At 34.8% G+C, this 24,123-nt stretch overlaps 1 protein-coding gene across 2 annotated transcripts in view; it reads right to left on the bottom strand.

Moving 5' to 3' along the window:
• Window positions 1-24,123, bottom strand: part of LOC309440615 (adhesion G protein-coupled receptor A3-like) — a 274,291-nt gene that overhangs the window by 4,380 nt on the left and 245,788 nt on the right. For both annotated transcript variants that reach the window (XM_082054477.1, XM_082054476.1), the window contains one exon: window positions 2,898-2,993. In XM_082054477.1, coding sequence (XP_081910603.1) covers window positions 2,898-2,993 — 96 coding nt within the window. The remainder of the gene's footprint in view (window positions 1-2,897; window positions 2,994-24,123) is intronic.

Genomic DNA, 24,123 nt, shown 5'->3' on the forward strand with positions numbered 1-24,123 from the left:
ACCCTTTTTTTCCTACAACTAGAAATGTCAGCACTAATACTTTGATTAAAAAGCAAATGAAGCATAGTTTATACAATCTTTGTGAGCAACAGAAATGTACAGATTTCAATGGTTTGTATCAATTAACATTGATACAAACTCCTAAGCCTGAAGATTGTTGTTACAGAATTTTCCTATTGCCAAAGTAGAGAACAGCCTGAGTAATAAGAAAGGCTGAAAAAAGACTTTTGGTTGAACAGTCACAGATTTCTGCAGTGAGTGCACCCAAAAGATATATGTAGTTTCTGAATTCTGCAGAGTTTCTGAAATTCCTGGGAGTTAATTTACATCAGTTTGAATGCCCTCAGCAGAATGAATTGATGGTCTCCTTGTGATATACTGGTAGTATAATATTATTGTAGCATGGATCATTATTTGCTTTAAATAATATGGCCTTAACTGTTTTAGAGCAGCTTAAGCTAGTTCACAGGCCAGTGTGAGCTGAATAAGCCTTAGTCAGCTGCATAATTTAGTAGCAGTCTAACAGGACCATCCTGAGGATGAATGATCTAATCAAATAAACATAGGAGAAGAAAATACTTCTGACTAATGAAATCCCAAATGGAAACTGGGAGAACTTGGGTCAGGGGAAGAAGGAATACTTGCCTAGTTTTTACTCTTCTCTATGATCTGCTTTTAGCTACGGTTACAGACAGGCTACTGAGCTGGCAGCATAAGGTAGTACAGCTATTATTAGGTTCTTATATTCTGAATATTGCATGGATTTCTAGAAAGAGGAATAAGCTACTTTCCTTATCTGTTGGACTAGTACAAGAAGTAATGGGCTTAAACTGCAGCAAGAAAGGCTTAAATCAGATTTTTCAAAAAGTTTCCTAGATGTTAGGATAATTACAATAATAAACTGTTGGAATAAAGTGTGGTATATCAGTTATCGGAGCATTTAAAGCAGCCCAGAAAAATAACTGTCAGGAATGGTTTGGATATAACTAATTCCCCACTGGGTCAGAAAACAGACCAGGTGATCTGTCATGATTCATTTCAGCTCTAGAAGTGACATTGTGTGACACTTCATACTCATTTAGGCTTGTGTGATTGGTTGCAATCCCTCCAGTACAGCAAGAAACCTTCTGATATCCCATTTTTGTCAAGCCAGGAATCATCTACCACTTACTCTAAAAAGGACAGAATGAATTTTTCTTGCAGGCTGAGAATGTCTCTGCTAAAAAGAGGCAGTCCCACTCGGTGTTTAGCACAAGAAACTGCAGCATAGCCACTTAAAATTTTTAAAATCAGAACCTTAAACAAAACACAAACATATTTATTGATGAACTTAGAAACACTCCAAGGAGTATATTTTACTGTCAGACATGCACGTGAAAAGATTCCTTGGAAGATATCTGTGAAAATACAGGTAAGTTACCACCTATGTTTAATTGGATAAGCAGAGAGTACAAAGCCACTTGAATACTTGAAGTACATTTGAATGCTGCATATTTGATACAAAGTGGAGAATGGAACGCTCCCCAGTGGGACAGTCTCTTGGGATGCTCTTATTTCAAGTGGAATCTCAGTGTGGATCACTTAAAAAATCAGTTCTGGAAAAAAAACGTTCCAGTTTGTGCCTCTACATTTACTGTACTAATACTATCAAAAATGAATAAGGCACATAACTCACTATGCTGCTGCTGAGCTGTGTTTTTACTCAGTCTTATAACCATCCCTCACCTGTGCCTTGCTTTCTGTTCAGACTGTGGTACCAGGTATTGATTTGCTATGAATAAACATGATTAAAGAAGTATAACCTCTGTAACTGTGCCTAAATGAAACATATCTCACATTTATGAACATAAATAATTGACTCTTTTAACCTACTGTTGATTATAAGTGATTGTTTAATTGGATAAGTTTGAATAAATATATGAATATGAGTTGGGCCCTAAGCAGAGCAGTTAGCCATGTTATGTACTAATTTATTACCAGAATTAAAATTTCAATTACCTATAAAAATGCCTTTAAGGAGCAAAATGCTCACTTACAAACCATTCTCCTTTGTTTCCATTTTTCTTACCCAGAACATAACTAGTTTCAAATGTAATATAATAGATGCTCAAAGCAGCAACTGAGTGACATCCTCCAGTGCATTAATACTAGTGTGGGCAGAGTCCTAATATATCCATTAGTGTGCCAGTCATTGCCATGCTGATCATTTATACTGAAAGTATTTAACTCTGAAGTCTGATTTACTTTCTGCTACACTTTTACCAAAAGACTTATTGTATTTTACTGATATTGCATGTTTCCTGACAAGAATGAATAAGCTGTGATGCCTGGACAGCTGGTGGAGGTATACTGAACACTAACACACTAGTGCACTAGAGGGCTATGTCAAGATTGCAAGACATCGTGCTTGGAATGTTTCAAGGTGGTGAAAATCCAAAATAATCGGTTTTTATGCGAGAGATGAGGGCAGAAGGGAGTGTGAGGATTTTCACTTTTCCTTTTTTCATATAATTATTTGTAAATTACTTTAAATAAGTCACCTGAAGGATATCAAGTCAAGGTAGATAATGAATTGGAAGTTTTATTTAATTACTAGCTCCATTAAATATGCTATTCATTAGGTATTTTAAATATTCTTTCATTTACTCAGATGTGAATGAGGAGTAGTTCTATAACTGAAAAGTGCTTCTGTTGACCATAATGGAGCCAAATTGGTAGAGGTAAAGCAGCAAGCCCCAGATTAACACATTGCTCTTTCATAGCTATTATTTAATAAAATTTCATAACAAATGTCATCCCAAATGGCATCTGTACCCTTTATGAAGTCAGTTACATCTATTGGCATAAGAAAAGAATATGTTTTCCTTAAAAGTTTGATGATGATAGTTTATACTTACTATGGTGCATTGCCTTCAATCCCATAATTATTGATATTGGTTGCTGCTGTAATTCCACATATAATAAAAGGAACTCCACCACTAATCAGGTAAAATCTGTTGAGAGATAATAACAGATATTCTAATTTGCCCAATTTGTAGCTGAATACTGCTTTTTAAATAATTGTACCTTATTGAAGTATCTTGAGTATACAGTATTGCTGAAACATTAAACATGTCCCTAAAATCAGAAAGCCAAAGAATAAAGTATCATTACAATAAACACTGTAATTTATGAAGTAAACAGCAGAAAACAAATGCTTATATGGACCCACTTTTAAAAATCGCTTGACTTTCTTTAGTAAAATTAGTTACTATTGCAGTGATATGAAGAACAAAACATTGTGCAATGAAAGAACCTACATTCCAAATAAAGTTATTCCATTCATCTAGATATTTCTATTTAATAGTTATTAGATATGTAAGCATTATAAATTAAAATCATTCAGACAAAGCAGCTGTATTCACTTTAACCTGAAAATGTTCCCAGGGAAATTCAGTGAAATCACAGAAACATTTTCCTAATTCCTGAATGACAAGACGAATGGAGTTCAGTTGGGCAAAGAGAAAAGGAACAGTCCACTTGGCAATATAATTTTTTTTTTCCCTGCACAGATAAGCAATCTGGAGAAATCTGGAGGATTAAATATCACTTTATATATACCCCACTTTTCACTCATTCAATACCCAGCCTTGCAACTGCATTAAAACGTGTGCCTCTAGGACTTCAGGAAGATCTCATATATATCCAAGAAGAATGTTAATGTAAGTGTTAATACTTCTGTAAGGACTTGTATTCTAAGACTGAAATCACACAGTTCCACACCCCTTAACTGGTTAAATGCCACTGAACTACTTGGAAGTGGCAGTCATTCCAATGTATTTTTAGACTATATCAAAGTCCTTGATGATGTCTCACAGAAGTTGGTATCCTGCATTCCTACGTCCAAATTCAGCAAAACAAACCATCATCACATTTTCCATTTAGAGAAGCAACATGGAAAACTATGCATGGAGCACAGTACTTCCACTGCTGTGGTCTCTGAGGCAGAAAGCATGGGCCCTGGCACATGTGAGGCTACAGCTGGAAGGAATGCTGCTCACTGACAGACGGGAAAATGTTCCACCACACCTAAGAAGCTCAGATGGTTCTCTGGACATCCCGACTAGTTTCCTGGTTTAACCAATGTTGTTCTGTCAGTAGATAAAATTACTTTCTTTTAAAGCCACTTCTCTGGTGTGGGAAACAGAATGCAAGGATACAGATGCTTCCCAGTCACTGCTATTATGTTGTCTGTCAGGACTAAGAGACACCTGATAACATGTGGACATATTCTGACCAGAATCTGGCCACTAGTTTTCTATACTGTGTTAGAAATATTGGGAAATTTCAGAGTCATTGCAAGGCAGGATTTTTACAGAAACAGAGATATAATAAGATTAAATAAATCAGTTTTTAAATCAAACCCAGAATCAGTGTTAGAATTTCTTAACCTCTTTCCCCCACCTCCTTGTGAAGCAGAATTGGAGACCAGACCTCAGAATATTTCATGTTAAGTTTTACAGTCAATCTTTGTGCTAATGGTCTAAGCTGTAAACAGAGCAGAAAAAATAATCCTCCACATTCATGAAAAAACCCTTAAGATTTTAAAACTTCAAAGTTATTAAATATATATTTTTTTCTTCAAACTTGGCTTATTCTGTAGAGCTCAACAAATTCCAATGAACAAGCTGCTTCCTTACAAAATTCATTCATTTACTGCAGCTTAATGATTATACATATCTTTTGACTTAAGCATGTTGAATAAGCTATCTTAATTGCTTATTATTTTTAACATAGACATGTTCAATGACATTTCAGAAATTCAGGAGATGACTAGGGTAAGCAATGAAGCATAGAAAAGTCAATCCCAATTTATCTAAGAAATAGGAAGGAGCAGAAAAATAGGAATACGGAAGCAAGTATAGGAAACTGCACTTCAAACTCATCTGAAGTGATTACACCATAGAACTTAACTACAATGCAGCCTATAATTTCATTTTTTGCAGTGCTGCCACTTCTTACAGATTGGATACATATATTTAAATCATGTCCTTTTTCTAAAGTCTCATACAAACCAGTATTTGGATGTTAGTTAATCTACTTGATATCTCACACTTTCAGCAGGCTGCTGAACACTACAACAGTGGCATCAGATGTTCTGGAAGCACTTAGCTACACAGTGATTCAGAAATGTGCCAAAATCTAGCCAAACTCCTTCCCTGGCTCATTGCTGAGAGAAACAAAATACATTCTAGAAATGACGCGAAGTCAAGTGGTTTCAGTGTACCTGAGGTGCACTGTACTGATATCCAGCACAGCGCACTGCCTGCCCCGTCTCATTGAAAAAAATAATAATTAAAAAGTTAAATAGCAAATAGAAATGCCAGTATATACAAATGATTCTTCATGGGTGGATTTGAGATTCTTGAAGGGTGAAGGAAAAAAAAAGTCTGCCAAATAGAAGAAAAGTCAGCAAGAGAGGAATGGGATTAAAATAGAATGAACAGAAATCAAAGAAATGGAAGTAAAATTGTAAGAGCAGGAATGCGTACTCTTGCCCATTTCTGTGAGCTAATGGATATCTTAAACACTATATAAAGGAGAAGAGACCATAGTGGAAAGTCACCAGAGAAGAAACATTGCTCGAGAATATCCACATACGAGTTATTTGTCAGAAAGTACACTTAAAATTATGAAATTTAGACCAGTCTTCCAAATGTTAGTTTCTATGCAATAATTAGTTTTTATAAATTTATTCTTTTTCACCCAGATGAGATAACTATTACATGTTTTTGAAGAGAAATCTGAAGTAGAATTGATAGAGCATGAATAAAAGTGAAGAAAATGCAGATAATAAATAGCTATGCTTCATACTTTCAGAAAACCATTTATCTAAGAGAATCAAAGTGCTTTGTAATCTTAATTCAGCCTTACAGCCCCCTGTGTGATTGATAAACATTATTATCCCAGTTGTACAGCTGAGAAAACAAGCAAGGTGAGATTAAGTTTTCAAAGTTATGCAGAAAATCTGTTTCGGAACAAGTCTTCTTAATTCCCATCCTATGTTTAAACACAAGTCACCTCTGTTACTGTAAATGAAGGGACTGAGAAAATCATAGCTTCCAGGAGTTTGTCTCCAAGCCCAAGAAACACAACTGTCTCTCTGAAAGTTCAAGTAGGAGCAAGAAGAATATAATCTTATCTGAAGGATCCCCTGGTTAGGATGGTTCCCTCCCATTATTCATTAAGCCTTACCAATGACTGTCTGCCTGTTACTCCCTACAAAGCCTGACTTGTGGAGGAGGAGCCCATGTGTGCTATTCCCTGTGTAGCCCTAATACTCACATCCACTGGTATTTCATACAGCACTGCCTGGGGATGTACACAGACCAGATTTTCCAGACCAGTTAAAGCTGTCTGAGTGTAAGGGTTGTAACTGGAGAGGTGCTGGGTTCTGCTGCTTCTGTTGCTGCATCCAACTTTTGGTATCTTTCAGCCACACAAGAGCAAAAGTAAGAGGCAGTGGTCCTGTCCAGTAATTCTCATTCACAGAACAGTATAATAAGCAGTACTGTACTGATAAACCTCATAGACTGAGCTAGTACATGCTTTTCAACCATCTTTTTTCCTCTTTCAAGTATTTTTTTTATTTTGAAAATAATGATCAATCTTTTTCCTAAACTGTCTGCATAACTTACATTTACTACTCCTTCTCATGAGTATTCTTTGGTTTTTAAGCTTTAAAGGTTTATATCCTTTGGTTCAATAACCACCTTTTGTCTTCCAATTACCTTTTCTACTTCTGAATTAATTTTCTAATTTTTCTCATTATGCCAGTGGACTCTTCACAAAAGTACATGCAGTAACTCAGGATCCAGAGCCAATTTCATCTACGTGTGATTACTCTTCCACACCATTCAAGAATGCAAATGGTGATACTCTGGCTGCCAGTAATGAAACTCTGTAGGCAGCAGTAAGAGGATAAACAACCCTGCTCAACAGATCTTACTGTTACGATGGAGCCAGCTAACACAGAGGGTTTGACTGTGGTCAAGATAGCCATGCAGGCAAATCTTTAGAGACTGGGAAACCACAGGGAGGAAATGAAAACTTTTTTCAGCTAAAATTTGTTCTTGACAAACAGTTAATTTATACTATAACATACATAATATATACAGTATATATTATATATATAACTTCAAAATTGTTTTACAGAGAAAACTGTAAACTACCTGTGGGAGGATTTAGGGCTTTGAAACAATTGCCAAGCTGTTGCTTCAAACAGCCCTTGGGAAGAATTTTTTACATTTGTGTGTTGCCCTTGCTGGCCACCCAGGGATGTCTTGATGATTCCTAGCAGGCTTTCACATCAGCAAACATTTATTTACTGAAGCTCATTCTACTACATCTCACATCTTCACTAATATTGTTATCCAAGCTAATTAGATTAAAGCTACCCTAGTAGGCCTCAGCAGGCTGCACTCACACCTCTTAGCTGCAGTGTAGGCAATGCCTATGACCTGAAAACCAGGCTGAGCAGTCAAGCACAAATGATGTACAGTAATTTGTGGGGGATGAATGGCACTCACTGAACATTAGAGGGAAACCCTAAGTTGCTGCTGCAGCTGCCTGAGATCGGTAACTACAATGCACTGGCATAACACATCCTATTATATGCACTGACATGAACACAAAAAACCCCAACAGAGCAGTAGACACTGCTTGAGGTGATGTCCCTCTGTTGACATCACAGCTTACTGTTTTTCAGCTTCCTTTCAGCAAGAACTCCTCTTGTAAGGCAAACCCTACCACAAAATACTGGGAGCTAGATAGCCAATCTGATAGAAACAGGATAATGTCAGTGGGAATGACTGCAATAGCCTGCAGGCAGCATCCATTTTGCTAACTTAACATAGAGTATATTCTTCTAAGTTTATTTCCATAAATATTACTCAGTAAGTCAGCAAGTAAAAGGAGACTTCTACCCAGTGATGAATTTCTTCCTTGAGTGTCTGGCTATTCTTTAGCTCAAAATTGGTTCCAGATTAAGAATCTTGACTCTGGAATGAATTCTTCCAAAAAGGACCAGACCTTGGCTTTGTGGGTGTAATGCAAGACTTATTTTCATTTTTTTTTTCTGCAGAGGCTGGCAGAATGGCAGTGTATAAGGAAGTGATTTAATAGCTTCAAATAGTCTTTATTACAGACATTACTTGATTAAAATGTATGCATATGAAAAAGTATTCCTCTCTGTGTGCACAACTCTAGAAAGGTATGTGTTAGATATATAAAGGTGCCAGTGAAACATTAATATTTTTTGTTTTCCCCAGTACAAAAAAACCATTCATCTATTTAGCTTTACTTACTTCTAGGACACAATTCTTATAGGAAGAAATGTCTATCTATTAGCCACTTGCAAAATAAACATGAAAATGAAAGAGGAGTCACAACAAGATGAATTCCCCCCTTATTTTTCCTTGAGCTGGGGTTTGATTTTAACATGTTTGTGAAAATAATCCATATAGAAAATGGTCATTAACTTCTCAGCTAACCAGATGCCACAGATCAAGTACCCGGCAGGCAGGCAGACAGATAAGTAGCTGCTCTGTAGAAAGCTGAATTTATGAGCCTGATTTTCAAATTATTCTTCCTGAATTTTTCATGCATCACATCATTTCCTAGTCCTTTTTTTCCTAGGAATTTTGATAAAATAATAATAATTTAAAAAACGCTGTAGAAATTACAGGATTTTGAAAATATCCTTTTCATTTAAGAAAAAGACCCTGTCATTTTGAATCCTATTCACAGGTAGTCTGGACTTACAAACATTTAGAAATACCATGTTAGTTTTGCTTCTTACTGAAGAGAAATAGCCTATATTTCTTAAGTGCTTTTTCCTGTCTGGAAAGTAGAATATAAGCATGGAGAATACACTGGGGAAAAAAAAAAAAAAGGAAAAACAATCTACTGATAATGCTAAAATAAACTTCAATAGTGCAAGTCAAACTCTAGAAGGTAAATAACAGCAGAATTAAATGTTGTGGGAAAAACTCTATTTAGCACCTTTAAGTGGCAATATTATTATTTTTAACTGCCTGTTCATGGTCCATTTTTTTTCTATAAGACATTTCACTCATTTAGAATGGAAGGAACAAAGATCACTGGACAGGTAGTTATCAATTTTTATATATATCCCCTCTTTCTAGATCATATTGCAAATTAAGATCTTCACAATCATTAATTAATTAATCTTCATGTCCTTGCAAGAATATGTATAATCTTCTCTATTTAGAGGCAGAGACTGAAGCACACAGAGATGAATGAAAAAATAATTAAGAAAAGTCTCTGCAGATTTGTTTGCTCAACTTAAGATGTCCAGGCTTCCATGTGACAAAACCAGGCTCTAATTTTTTACTAAAATTGACCATGAGATAGGAGTTTAAATACTTTGCTGAATCTGCCCTTAGAGACTCATAATATGGGAACACAGGCAATAAAGTGAATGCTTTTCACTGTCAGAAGATATGAAACCTCACCTACCAAAATGACTTCAAAGACCCTTGCCCCTTTCATGGGAGCCCACTGCACCACATAGTCAAATTGAGCTTCTCTTCCTTTCTGCTGTCTCAGATGATGCCTCATGCACTGCTGGGTAGGTATTGTGAGAGTTTAGGCCCTGCTAGCGGAGGAAGCCAAGAGGATGTGCTGAAGCTATTTCTGTTCAACTTCCTTGGTTAACACCCTTCATGGCTAGTGTAGTCATCATGTCTACTTTGGGATTTTGGAGAGGAAAAGGAATTTACAGTCTGGCAGCAGAGTTGCAGTTTGCTTTACCACAACCCTGTAAGACAGTCTGAGCCAGCAGAGAGGACAGAGAAACAAAAATGCATATGTCAAGACAATTAAAAAAGAAGTCAAGAACTCAAAAAATTCAGAAGAAAGAGAAGGGAGTTTCATTTACATAGCAAGACCTTTTAAAGTTTATTTTTATTTTAATTTTTATTTTTATTTTATTGGAGAATTCTTTGGTGGCTGTTGGAAATCAAAAAGAGATGATTCTTATAGTGTATTCCATGCTGCAGATTAGCTCTATTGACTTATTGACTTCTACTCTTGCTCAGGCTTAATGAATAAATAACCTAAGTCAGGGCATGGAGGTACTTATGCTGAAGTGACTTCTGAAGGAAAGAAGCAAGTAAAATATTAAGCAGTATGTTGATGAGAAAGAAAATATATTTCTTAGTATTTCTTAAAGAATCTATATTTTTAAATGCTTAAAAAGAGCATGGAGCACAGAGAGATAAAACTTTATATTAATGCTTGGATAAAAATAATAGGCAGAGAATAATGCTCATGCTTTCAGTATTTTCTATTTGCCCAATCATTTAATTCCCAGGGAACACAACAGGCCTTTCAATTCTGTTTCCACAGTTAATTTCTAGTAGTAAAATGGCTGATACTCTTGTTCTGAGCAATTCATTGCTACTCATTTTTCCAGGCATTTGACTATGGCATAGAGCCGTTAGCTGAAATTATTTTGCAGTTCCAGCCTACTGAATCAAACACAACTGCTTCACCGAGCAACACAGTACACCTTTGGAAAGTCAATTACCATCAAGATGTCCTGCTTTTCAAAAGGGAGAAAAGAACCATTAACCTATCAACCCTCATCAAGACAAGAAATTCCAGTAACAGACTATATATGACAATGCCATTTTATATAATAAGAAAGTGAAATGAAAAGTAAAGCATGCAAAGATAGTGGTAAGTACTGTACCCTTATATTGTCACATATTTAAGACTTGATCCACGTTATATAAGTATCAATGTTTTACGACTGTCAGTAGAATCACCTTGAATTTTAAATAGAAAATATGGATTTCTTTGGTTTTACTTGATGTAATATTTCATTATGCCTGCCAAAGGAATCAAATGAAATGACTAGCAGGAGGAAATACATTTAATTTCGATCAACTGTGAAAGTCACAAGGGGTTCTGGTCTATGTTATCCTATGACTAAATTTTGAAAACATATTTTTTAAAAGGAATTTATGTCAATCCCATATTTTACTATGGCAGTCACCAAAACAACTCCCAGAATCCCCCTGTGTTTCATGTATTGTTGAACTTGACAGTTACTTTCTCTGTAGGCAACATTATTTTGTCCAGAAGGATGCTTTTTGTTCTGCAGTAATTTTTTAAAATTTCAAATGGACCAGTCAAGCCATTGTCTTTTAATTTTTACATCACATGAAAATACAGTATTTTCAGCTTTAAGATGATGAACACCTTTGGAGAATTTAATGAGAGGTTATTTATTCACTACTTGGTAAATTTTTGTTTTAGGTATAAAATCTATTTGTTGTATTAGAAAGAGATATTCCATGACCTTTTTTTTTTTTGAGCTATATTGCCAAGTTAGAGCTGAATATTTTCAGCTCCATGAATTTTGCAGGTAATGTGTGAAACTGTCCATTTTCTAGAGAATAATACTCTCAAAATTCTTTTCTGTCAAGGTCTTTCCCTGTACATGCACAGAATGATTCAGAAGGTATTAATGACCAAGCAACTGATGTCATTAAGACAGGGACTTCACTGGTAGACCCAGGTGGCTTATTCTTAGATTTGCTCAGCTGAGCATACAAGACAGGTGTGTGCAAACAGACAATGAAAAGCAAATACAGAAACTTCTGGGAAATATCTCCAGGACACATTAACTGTCTTCTCCTAAATTCATATAATCTTTTCCTTTTTCTCTTATATAAATCAATGATCTTATTTGAAGGGCAAGACGTTTGGCCCACAGTGTGAGAAGGAGCTGAAATTATTTAGAAGAAAAATTACAAGAAATACTTCAGAGACGTGAATTTCCGCAAAAACTACATTTAAAATTCACATGTGTTTTACAAGCCTTGTATTAATATCTTGTGATACAATATTAAGCCCTGGTTCTAGAGGGCCTCAGCTTTCTCTTCTGAAAAAAACAGAAATCTGATTTCCTACGGATTTTTCTTACTATTGGCTTTGGTGTCTAAAAAGGTACAAGGTCCTCTTGAGATATTTCCCATAGTTATACCATCTCTCTATCATTTCAGCCTTCTCTTATTTTGAGATATTTACCTTCATCATTCACCTGCCCATCTAGTCATGTGAAACTTACAGAAGCTTGATCTCTATCCATCTCAGGTTGACTAACCAGTTATTAAACTAGGAAAGTCTCAATGAGAGTCACACACTTAAAAAAAAAGCTGTTTCTTTAAGATCATAATATAAACAAGAATAAATTCCCGTTTTTCCATTACAGATAATTATAGGTGAGAGGTGAAAAATGTGAACTGTAATGGTTCAAAACTAGCAGACAAACAGGAATCTTAAATTCATTCTTTTCATAAAGCACTCTTTTTACACTGATACCACAGTTTTTACTTTAGTTTACTGATTCTTAAATGATGAATGTTGGCATTACTACTTACAGAGAAAAAACAGCAGCAAGAAACCACAGCTCCAACAAGCTAAAAAGCATTTTTATCTCTTCTGCTGGCCCTGAAACTTTTCAAGCACCTTATAAAGCCTGTTTGATTGATACAGACCATTAAAATTACATTTTGAGGAATGTTAATGTTGCCCCATGAAATCAGCCCTTTCTGCAAAAAACATTTACCTTACTTCAATGAAAATGAAAATTACAGCTTCACACATAATTGTCTGCAAAACTGCTGAATGCAACAGCTATTGTAGTTTCTATCATGTAACAGTGATTGGGTGGTTACTGCTACACAGAGTACTCTCAGAGATACTTTAAAATTACACGTTCTGGACACCGTATTTTTAATAGATTCATATTTAACGTACTCATATGTCAATATAAAGTGCTTTGATTTGATGTTTACAGAACAATGGTAAATTTAATCTCTTTGCCTACAGATGTTCAGCATATCCTATGGATATTCTTAACTTATAACCACCCGCAATACTCAAGGCATATTTATCCTATCCATGTTCAGATAATCGATGAAGGTAGGTCTACTGGCTTTTAAATATTAAAACTTAAAGTATTAAAGTATTCTTACTGTTTCTGAGGATTTTACCAATAAGGTAAGAAACTCCCCATCTTTAAAATATTTTTAAGAATTAGGTGCTACATCACCAAAATTAAACAGAGTTAGTGTCTCAGGCTTCTGCTCCTCTGGCTTTACAATTATACGCTAATCACAATTTACTTCTACCTTCCATCTGTTTAGGTAATATGGTTTATTTTCAATTGCATCTATCTAAAATCTAATCACACAGCTAGAGCAAGATGTAACCTCAGGCAAAGTGAGAGAATAAACAGTCTTGTTTAAGACATGAAGAAACCACACACTAAATAAAAATAATATCATTTTGATTATTAAATCTTCTTGGTCTACGAGAAGTATTCAGTCACAAGCCCAGAGGGCCATTTAAAATCGAAAAGCATTTACACAGAAGATCCATAAAAACCACAAAACCCTTTCTGTTGAATCTTTCCAGCTACCAAGTTTCTGTCATAGACAAATTAAACCCACATTTTCAGAGAAAAGGTGAAACAGTTTCCTGAAAGGAATTGTTTCTGATGTGAAAGCATACAAGCAGGTTTTGAATGCCTTTAAAGTCCATATTCAGCACACACCTTTATTTTTGTTCCCATTTTAAAATATTTCAATTTTTTGTTAATAATTCTAATATTTTTAGTGTTTGCCACAGGACATGAGTTAAGGAGGGGGCATCTCTGAAAGTTACAAAAAAATTAGTACCTCAAAAATCAAAGACATGATTTTCATTCACACAGAATACTACCTTCAATCACAAAGAAAACCATACAGAAACACTTTTAGATGAAGTCAGTTTAAGGCACAGATATTAACATCCTAAAATACACCCTAGATGACTTGACATATCGATTCTGATGGCATTACATTTTTGCTTTATCTACCAAGACTGCACAATGAGAAATCTAAAAAAAGTATTCTGTGTAAGGTGTCTGTATAAGTTGTGAGCTTTTTATTTTTTTAAAATTTCTACACTTCTATTGTCTTTGTTAACAAGTACATGCTGAGAAAAAATATCTCAGTACTTATACAGATCAGCAGATTAGAATAGAGTACCTGCCTCAAGAATTAATTCGCACTCCACTAGGACTAGAGTTATTGAAATTTTATGCACCAGAAATTTAACATGGGAAGCTTCAAAATATAGCTCAGGTAGAAAACCCAAACTATCAAGATGAAACATTTCAATTTTTTTCCAACCAAAAATTATTCTGAATATCTATTACCTAATCACCTCTAAATATTGACTTCAATTTTGTTTTCAGATTAAGAAGCTATATCAAAGATGCAGGCATCTCCCATGAGTGATAAGTCATATATTAATAGTATCTGCAACCACTACTTACAACTCACCAGACTCATACAGAAAGAAAAAATTAGAAAACCAAAACCTATTAACTTGATTGACTGTGAATAACTACAGTCTTTGACTTGGTAATTAGAAGGTATTCCAATATTTTTTTAAAGCACATTTTATTACTTCCTGTAGTTTTTCACTTAGGAATCCTTAGTAATGACAGCTTAATTTTCATGTATTTCCACAATAGCATATTCCTCAGTTTTGCCATTTGCAAGAAAGCCATAATTCCTTTTTTTTTTTTTTTCATGGCTTAAGTATTAGTTGAAGGAAGTAATTTTAAACCCATGTACCAATGACTAATGAATGTGGGTATTTTTCTAGAATAACAAAACCAACCTTCACATAATTGAATTCATCATGTTTTTGTTAGGGGATAATAAAGTCCCCTACCTTCTTGATGCTACACACATTGGTTGGTCAGTGTACACTGACCAATGTGAGCAAAAAGCTATTATATTCCCCAAGGCAAGAAACAAAGTTTACTTTGGTACAGTGAACTATCATACCAAGTGAACCTGCTCCTTTAAGTGACAGTGAAAGAAAACCATCTGCGAATACTCAACAATCAGGTACCAGGACTCTCTTCTGTGATGGGGAAGACAGATTCTCTTTGATTGAATTAGATGATTAAGGGCAAGTCACACTTGAGTGCTGTGAGAACTGGATATTCAGTATTCTGGTTATTAGCAAAAACGGTGCTAATTTCCTTGTGATGTAGGAATACTTTCAATTTGCAGGGATGGAAAATCACTTCCATCAAAATTCTATTTTATTCTTACTTCTGCATTTTTTAGAGATTTGTTTACCTTCTGGAAAGGCTGAGAGTTGGGACTAGAGAATAAGAATCAGAATCCTCATGGACTGTGGCAGAATGAGGTGGTCACTACAATGACGAGTTTCTTTTACTATACCTTATATTTTCTCATCAATAGTTCAGATACACTATGTGCAATTGGATGGTAGTTTCTTGTGTTTATAAACATGATATTTATATATTTTACATTATGTAGCTATGAATTTTAACTTTACATTATATACCTATGAATTTCAACTTTACATTATATACCTATGAATTTCAATGATGTTCTTTTTAACTCATGGGGTTTTGTACATGGGATTAAGAGCAATTTTTTTTTTTACTTTATTTCAGACTAGGTTACAACCTTTACATTCATGTTTGTGGCCAAGACGAAAGCTAAAAGGAAACAGAACTAGAATGGGAGGAAGAAATAAGATCCTTGGAGATTTTCAAAACTTGACTGGATGAGGCCCTGAGCTAACTGCCAAACCTATTACTTTTATGATTCTATGACTGATTTGTTATTCATTGTTATCTTTTCAATATTATGAGGGTCCATCCATACCAGCTGTCAATGTCAAGAGAAAGGCTCTTTAAACTTCTGCTCTTCTAGTTTATATCACCCTGTAAATTGAAACATATACACTGTTCAGAGTAGACTGATTCATAGCTGAGTGAGCATAGCCTGAAAATTCTTGCAGTTAGAAGGCTATGTGCCCAGATACGAGGGCGAAAACTCATGGGCTCCACACAATCCAATATGAATTCAAGCGAAGCCATTTATTACAGAAACAAGCCTTCTTATATATGCAGTTATTTCCTGATCACACGTCCATGCTCCAAGCATGCATTAGCTGACTGGATGTTGTCTATGTTCACGAGCTGTCCAGACTCCCGAGTCTCACTGCTAATAGGTCTGTTGATGTATGTCGTGTTTTCAGCTTTCCAAGGTGGCCTTGAAATTCTTTTGGGCCTGGCTAGTTTAATAACAAATCTCCATCTAATAGAAACCCATCCACACATTAACTTCAAGAAAATCCGTCAAATCTCCCACACCTAGAGCCAGACAGAGTTCTTTAGGAAAATACAGTGCATTATTAAAATATAACTGAGATAGGACAGGACTGAGGTCCCACTTCACATGCCATCAACGATGCCTATAGCTGTGACTGTAATGAAGAATACTTGCAACAAAAGAAAAAATTATGCTGTATATAAAATCTGTTATTGTATCAGATAAGTAGTACATCCATTAATGAGGTAATTGTTCCTACTGACTTTGGTAAAGCTCCATATGAGTGAGATGCAGACTTGCATGATTCTGTACTACACAACTGCACTATTCTTTTGCAGAATCTAATCTATCCTCTAAATAATCTTAGCAAAGTTTGATCTTTACAATTTGCAAAAAGCTTCCTTTTATTTATTTTTTCTCATGGAGAAAATATTGTATTAGGATTTATGCAATGTTATCCACTTCTACAACTTCCAATTTATCATCTTGACAGATATCTAGGTAGCCAAGAACTTAAAATCTTACCAAGTAGGTGTTATTAAATGTAATATGCAGCAGTGAAGCAGTAAAGCACGATGGAAATAACTTTCCCTCATGGTTCTAGACTTTTGGCTTCTTTCTGAAACACTTTCTCCTTCATATTCTATAGGATGTAACTCAATCTGCTAATCTAGAGTCAGCAAAAAGCGTTCTCTTTTAATGCTATACATAAAAGAATTATTATGGATAATGCTCCTATAAATCATAGAAAACTGTATTCAATTAATGACTTGACTCCATAAAAGCATGGAGAGTTAGATTTATTGGTAAAAATTCAGGTTGACATTTTGTCCTTAATTCACCCTATTGAAAAGTAAGAAACAAAGGTACAATTGCATGAGCTTATGAGTGTCAGCCCCGATTATTAACTTTAATGTCGAGGTTTTTTGCTGTTGTCGGTTTTAGTCTTACTAAGTTAAGCTATGGGAAATATTATATATATAGTGATGGCATGAACATTTGCTTTTTCCTGTTGTTTAAAAACTGACATACACAGAAATCTATTTTTGGTTATCCGTATCTCAGATTGTAACCAGAAGCAAAAACAAAGCTTTTCCATCATATATAAAAAGGTCAAAGGGTAAGTTTCTAAAAAAATCACAGAGTTTCTTGGAGCACACAGCCAGAAGTGATCATGAAACTTTGAAAGAGAAGGAGACATAGAGGAGAGTTATCTTTATAAATAATAACAGAGAAATATTAATTAAAAGCTAGAAATGGCTTGTCATTTCCAGAATGCTACTGTGGAAGTAATGTGGAAAAGGAGATCTGAAAAGGAATGAACAGCAGTCCTTGCCATCTTCATAAAACTGTAAGAGCATCTCGTTGCTCAACATTCCTGATCAAAAGGCTAGCTAGATTTGCTAGGTACAATTGTTATCAGATTTGGCAATGAACCTCAGAAAGAAGTGTTCTTTCTAGATGGAAAACACTCTCAAATATACAAATAAGGAATATGGCTAACTGGTTGCTTCTTCAGTATCACAAATGGAAGACTGTGTCTACATGAGTAGACAAGTTTAATGTCATCCTCATATGAGACAATAACAAGATTATGACATGCCATATTAAATAGTCCAAAATGCCTTACATATACATTATGGTCAGCATGGAATAGTTATTCTGAAAATAACAGTGGCAGTAATTTGTCCATGATTCCTGTTCCTTATCTTTTTGATTAATCAGAACGAGTTTTACTGACATCAGTTATTCCAGAAATCAAATTCCAAAGTGGTACGCATATGTCTTGGAAAATATGTCTTGGAACTAAACTGTTCTTGTATAGGTAGCTTTTTTTGGAGATGTCTGTAAACTCATCTAATATGAAGAAGCAGCAAGATCCTATGTCTGATCACTCATGACTCACTTAATTAGCAAATACCACAAATTCAGGGACCCTCCCTAATCAACCTATAAAACAAATTATTGCAAAAGTAAGACTGGGAGATAAACTAAAGCAATAAATATATCTGAAGAAATTGTGATTTGCTCAGACATTTAGAGGCATAGATTTGTGGATAATGTTCTTGGTGAATTACCTATATCTACTGACATGATTACTTGTAATAAGCATAGCCACCAGTCAAGGCATGTTGGAAGAGGTAACTACTTACATTTCATACATTTTCCATGAAAATTATATAGAATATTTGAAGGTAAACCTCTGAAATGTCTAATTTCTTGGCATTGCTTATAAATATTGAAAAGCAAACACAAATGATCCTCAGTAATCATAGTTCTCCTACCTCCTAATAAATAGATAAAATAATAACTAGGTACCTGTCACGATCAAAAGATAAATAAGTCGGGTGTCTCATGGGTTCAGGTTTTCTTTCACAGAAAATCTAAGCCAACAGTCACTTTCAGATAAACTGTTAAAATCTTTAATGATTATCTGAGTACCAAGTGTTATCGAATAATAATGGCATCACTCCTTTTCCCGAGTATTCAATCAATATGCGCATAAAATTGAACCTGGACATTCTATTTTGCTAAGGTATACTAAATATTATGTACTTACTTTATGTTTTAATATGTGTTGTTAAAATTCCTGGGCATTTACTGATTTTTATTTGTAAGTAGGAATAAACAATAATTTCCATCTATTAATCAAAATCTTCCTGTGATTAAATATGTGTAATTCCCAGTGTTTCACTGAAAACCCGTTGTGTGTGTGTGTGTGTGAGTATATTTCAGAGCAGAAGCTGGCCTAATTTTTTGCTATGTTTTATATAGTAACATGGTACCTGAATAAAAATACCTGGAGGATCAGCAGCCAGTTTCTACAACACTCATAACATTTCCAAACACTGAAGGCATATTTGGAACACATTAGTTTCAAAGTCTCTTCTGTCAGAATTTGCTTGCATAATAAAACACAAGAGTTTCTTACAAGACCAACAAGGCTGTAGGAATTAAGCAGTAAATAAAGGTTTGAAAAATGAGAATACTGTTAGGAAAAAATGCTTGTTTTAAGAATAACAGAATTGTAGGTCAGGAATCAACATCAAGAGGTCATCTAGTCCACTGAAAAGCTCTGAGGCAGGGTCACATTAAACATCTATCATGACACGCTTGACTTTATCTAACATATATTAACAAATCGCTTGTGACCGTGTTTCCACAGGCTGCCAGGTAACCTGTTTTAATTGTCAACTATTCTCATAGTTAAAATTTTCTTTTAATATCCACCCGTTTACCCCTTACTGCAACCTAAGCTTATTATTAATTGTCCTGTCCTCAATAATTTCAGATAATTTTGTTAATAATACATTTTAAGCCTCTTATCAGTGTTGTTGTTCACACTCACAACTAGCAGTGAGGGTCCACAACTTTCAAGTTATTTGAGCTCATGTATTCCTTTATTCAAGTTTACAATTCATTGCAAATAAGGAGTTAGAAGCATTCTTTAAAAAGTTTAGAATGAGGGTTTCAAACAAAATCACAAGTCCAGAAAGTCAAGTTCTAAACAGAATATGAAATATCATGACTTTTTCTGATGGTACTGCACAGATACTCTCTTTTTCCTTTCCCACCTTTTCAGCTGTGGAATCTCTAAAGGGTCATATCTCACCAACAGGGAGGGGATTTACCATCCCATTAAGACAAATCAGGAATAGGGCTTGAACAGAAAGTCCATAAGATAGATAAGCATAGCTATGGGCTTTTAAAATACATGACAAACTTTTTACCTAACTTGAGTTTGCTTGTGTCTTACTTTACTGCAGGTTGGGATCTTACTCTTCGCATTTCATTTATTAATATTATCACCATCTCAGATGTCCTCATGACTTCTCCTTTCCTTTGTTAGAGTCTGATTGATCTCTTTGGGACTTTCTACAATTCTCCCAAGGTCTATACATTGGTCTGCACTTTGTTTCAAGACCCATCCTTTGCTTAGTTTTCTTTAAAGCTTTCTTTGGACATTTTTTTTGTTTCATTTTCACACTGAACCCCTATTTTATCCTGAGTCAAAATTTCATCTCCTGATGTAGCTATTGAACTCCTCTGCTTCTCAGTTTCTATACCTTCAATCATTCCACTGACTTTCTCTCATTTACAATGCATGCTGTTCTGCACAGGCAATTGTTCAACTGCCTCTGTAAGACACAACATATATTCACAGCACTTTGTAACAGTGCAAAACAAAGGTTGAAAAATCAGATCAATAGTCAGGAAATTCAAAATGCAAATTCTGAATATCCTGGCTGTACTGGAAGTGTAATTTTTCCATGGAAAAATATAAAGTGTGCAGTAGAAACAGCAGAGAAAATATGTATGTACAAAACCTGTTCTATAGTGAAGACCTGCCTTCCCTCTACTATAATTTATGAACCATTGTAAAGAACTCCACACTAGTTAATTTTGAACTAATAGATTCAGAAAATGTTACTCTAACCCCAACAGTCATTGTCTGGCTTTCAATCTAATGTAGGAGGGCTTTATCTACTCTGGAAGTGATTCTGGGTAGGTACCTTATTCTATATTCAGAATATTAAAATTATAAAAGTTACATAGGAGAACTTTCTCAGTCTGCATTAACCTAGGTGCTGCAATTCATTTTTTTTCTGTTTATGTTAAACACAGAAGTGATGAGAAAAGCAAAAGGCAAAACTCTGAGGCACTGATGTATGAGATGCAGCTTTGAACAATGAACTGCCTTTAACACTACAGTTCATGCACTGTACTCCTGAAGATTATTTCACTACTTACAGCCTTAGCAGTTGAAGCAAAACTAAAATTGAACCAAAACCTGCTTGAAGTTCTAAACTACTGTAACATTTTGAAAATCAAATTTAAAATACTCAGTCATACTCCAGGAGGATGCTAACTTTAAACATTCCTACTTTAACATTGTGTGATTTTCTCTTTAATGTCTTCTTATTTGGAGTTTTTAATTAAGATTAAGTCAAAAAGAAAAGAGTCATCCCCATTTCCAGTAATGGGCTTCAACTATTTAGGACATACAAGGTCAAGAAGATCAATGGAAGTATACGTGTATTTTTCTGTGGTTTCCCAACTCAAAAACAAGTGAATTAATCTAATGCAATATTTCCTCCCAAACTTTTAAGCCCTCCTTCCAAACAAGCATAAACCACAGATTATCACATGCATTTGGCAAGAAGTATGCATGGAATGAGTCAGGTCTGAAGCTGAATTTACTACAGTTACAGTTAAATACGCTGCAGCATATTTAATTTAATAGGCGTATCTGCAGATTTCACCAGTCTTGTTTGCCCAAGGAATGTATTTTTATTCCCTTGAACTTTTCCATTCATTAACAAAGAAAAATATTCTGAAATTCTAAAATCATGCATTTAAAACTGTCATTGCTAAAAACATATGTGCATAAAAATTTATATTTGGCTTTTATTCCTAGTTTATTTTAAGATAATCCAGGTATTTTTTATTGTTATAATTTGGTCTTGGAATCTAACAGTATCTTTAAGCCAAAGTTACTTCATGGAATAGTGGCAATGTACTGGTAAATGCAATACTCTAATAAGACCTATGCCATACTATAGTTTAAAAGCTTAGTGGTTGTATGGTACTGCAGCTATTATAAACTATTGAATAATTCTATATTCTACTAGTTGGTTGCTTGCAGTGTTCTAGTTTCTGTGACATTATAGTTCATCAGTCTGCAGAATATACTCCACAATTCTTCACGTCTTATGTTTTCTTGCTCTTGCAACATTGCTGCTTTCATTACAGCTAAGCTGGATGTATGCAGACATCCACTTAAACAAGAGGTGACCTGTAACAAGCTTTAAGTTCCATCTTTTTTCACGTAACAATTTTCATAAGAAAATATCTGCATCTAATGTGACTCTGGCTTTATTTAAATAAGAAAAAATTTAAAGGAATCATTTGTTTTAATAATAAATGAGTACAATCATCCACAATTAAAAGTCAGTAACTGTGGTGAATATTATTTCAGGCAGATGGGAATGCTTAGTTCTTTGTCAACACTATGGCAATAGCCACATTTGAAATTATCTTATGCATTTATCTTTACAGCTTTTTGCATAATCAAATTTAATCTATATGACAACAGAGAATCATCTGAGAAAATATTTAGCTCTTTCAGATCTGATAAAGTTTTCTACGAAGCCCCCATTAGAGTTTGAATATATTATCTTCAAGGATTTTTGGAACTTGCAAAATTTCCAATCAGCATTTTACATTTTGCCTGGAGCAGCATATCAAAGCATGGAGCATTTTATCAAGCATACCCTACCCTCTAACTTATCCTCTACAATTATGTATATGACTAGCTCAAATTCTAGGAAGTGTTGAGGCAAGGAATAGTGTGACAAGAATTCTGAATTTCCAGGAAATACCTAGATGTGAACTCATGATAAAAGCAGCTGAAAATTCAACCCAATACAGTTCTGTAGATCAGCATGTTGCAGTTACAGCCTTTCAAATCTGAAAATACCCAAGGAATCATTATAAGTCTCCCTGAAGCTCACAACTTTGCAAGCTTGCAAACACCATAACTCACGTTGCTAAAATTTCTAAGTCCCAAGACCACAATTCCCTCATTAAATGACCAAGTATCACTCAGATGTTGTAGTTTTCTTTTTTAGCTTTGTTTGTCAATAGCTTTACAACTGGGGAGAGTTTCAGTTGGAAGTCTTGATATGCGACTTGCTATGCTGTTTAATAGCTTGTTTATAAGAAATAAGTTAACATAATTTTATTTTGCAATAACTGTAGACCATTTATTTTCATCTATACTAAGTAGCTCACACACTGTTCTTTAAACATTGAAGATAAAACTTCACCTTCTGTCTCAACATCTCTTAAAGATTTGGTATTATTGAAATTCTACTCTGGAAAGTGTCAACATCATGTGTATCTCACTTGTACCTTAGCTAATGAAATTATGGCAGTAACAAAATCCTTATTCTACTATGAGTGTAGTAGAATAGTAATAGTAAAAGTAGAAGTAAAATTAAATAAAAGAGGAATCTCTGTTGCAGGCATCATTCACTTAAAGCATTTCATAGTGAATTAAGGTCAGATTTGAAGAACCATTTTGCCAACTAGAAAATGAGAAAAAACTTTTGAAACACTTTCAATTGAAGGCTTAATACACAAGCCAGATGAAGTGAAACTAAAACTAAAGCAGATGGCTCTGTTACTATTTTGGTCTGAATGAACACAATAATTCAGTCACTCACCTTTAAGGTGGAAAAGCCAAGTTCTAATCGCTTCTCTCATTTGATTCAGAGTAAGCAGGAAAGTACCTCCACACTATGACACCATACACTGGCAATCCCATGCTGTCTGCAATGAATATTTACACGGTGTATGCAAAATGCAACAAATTACTCAGGGTACCACTGACAAAATATTGCTTCTGTGAATCTCCTTAATATTTTAATATTTCGTTTTTACTGAAAATGTTATTGTGTGCAGCAATTAATTCAAAGCTGAGTTAAACATTTTCTTTGACCTAAGATAATTTTTCCCTGTATAATGAAAATGCATTTAGCTTCAGGCTGAAATTGAATAAGAAGAAATAATGAAAATGTTTCCCTTGTCACCATTTTATAGCCTTTTCCACTGCAGATCTTTCAGTGACATTGCTAGCTAGCAATAAAATGGCTCTGGCTTTGATCCATGACTCCATCTGACCATACATCAGCCTTTTTAAGTGTGATCATATTAAATAGCGTATAATATCAACAGCTTTTATACCCCAGGTGGCAGAATCCTGTCATTCTGGCTAAGGCTTTACAATTTGTGTGTGTGTGTGTGAACTTGTCTAAACTGGTAGGCTATTAGGACACAGTACAATCCGACAAACAAGATCAGCATTTCTGGTGGTACTGTTCTATCATTACCTGTG

The sequence above is a fragment of the Streptopelia decaocto genome (assembly GCF_964273445.1).
Source record: "Streptopelia decaocto genome assembly, chromosome: 5".
In the NCBI taxonomy this organism is placed as follows: domain Eukaryota; kingdom Metazoa; phylum Chordata; class Aves; order Columbiformes; family Columbidae; genus Streptopelia; species Streptopelia decaocto.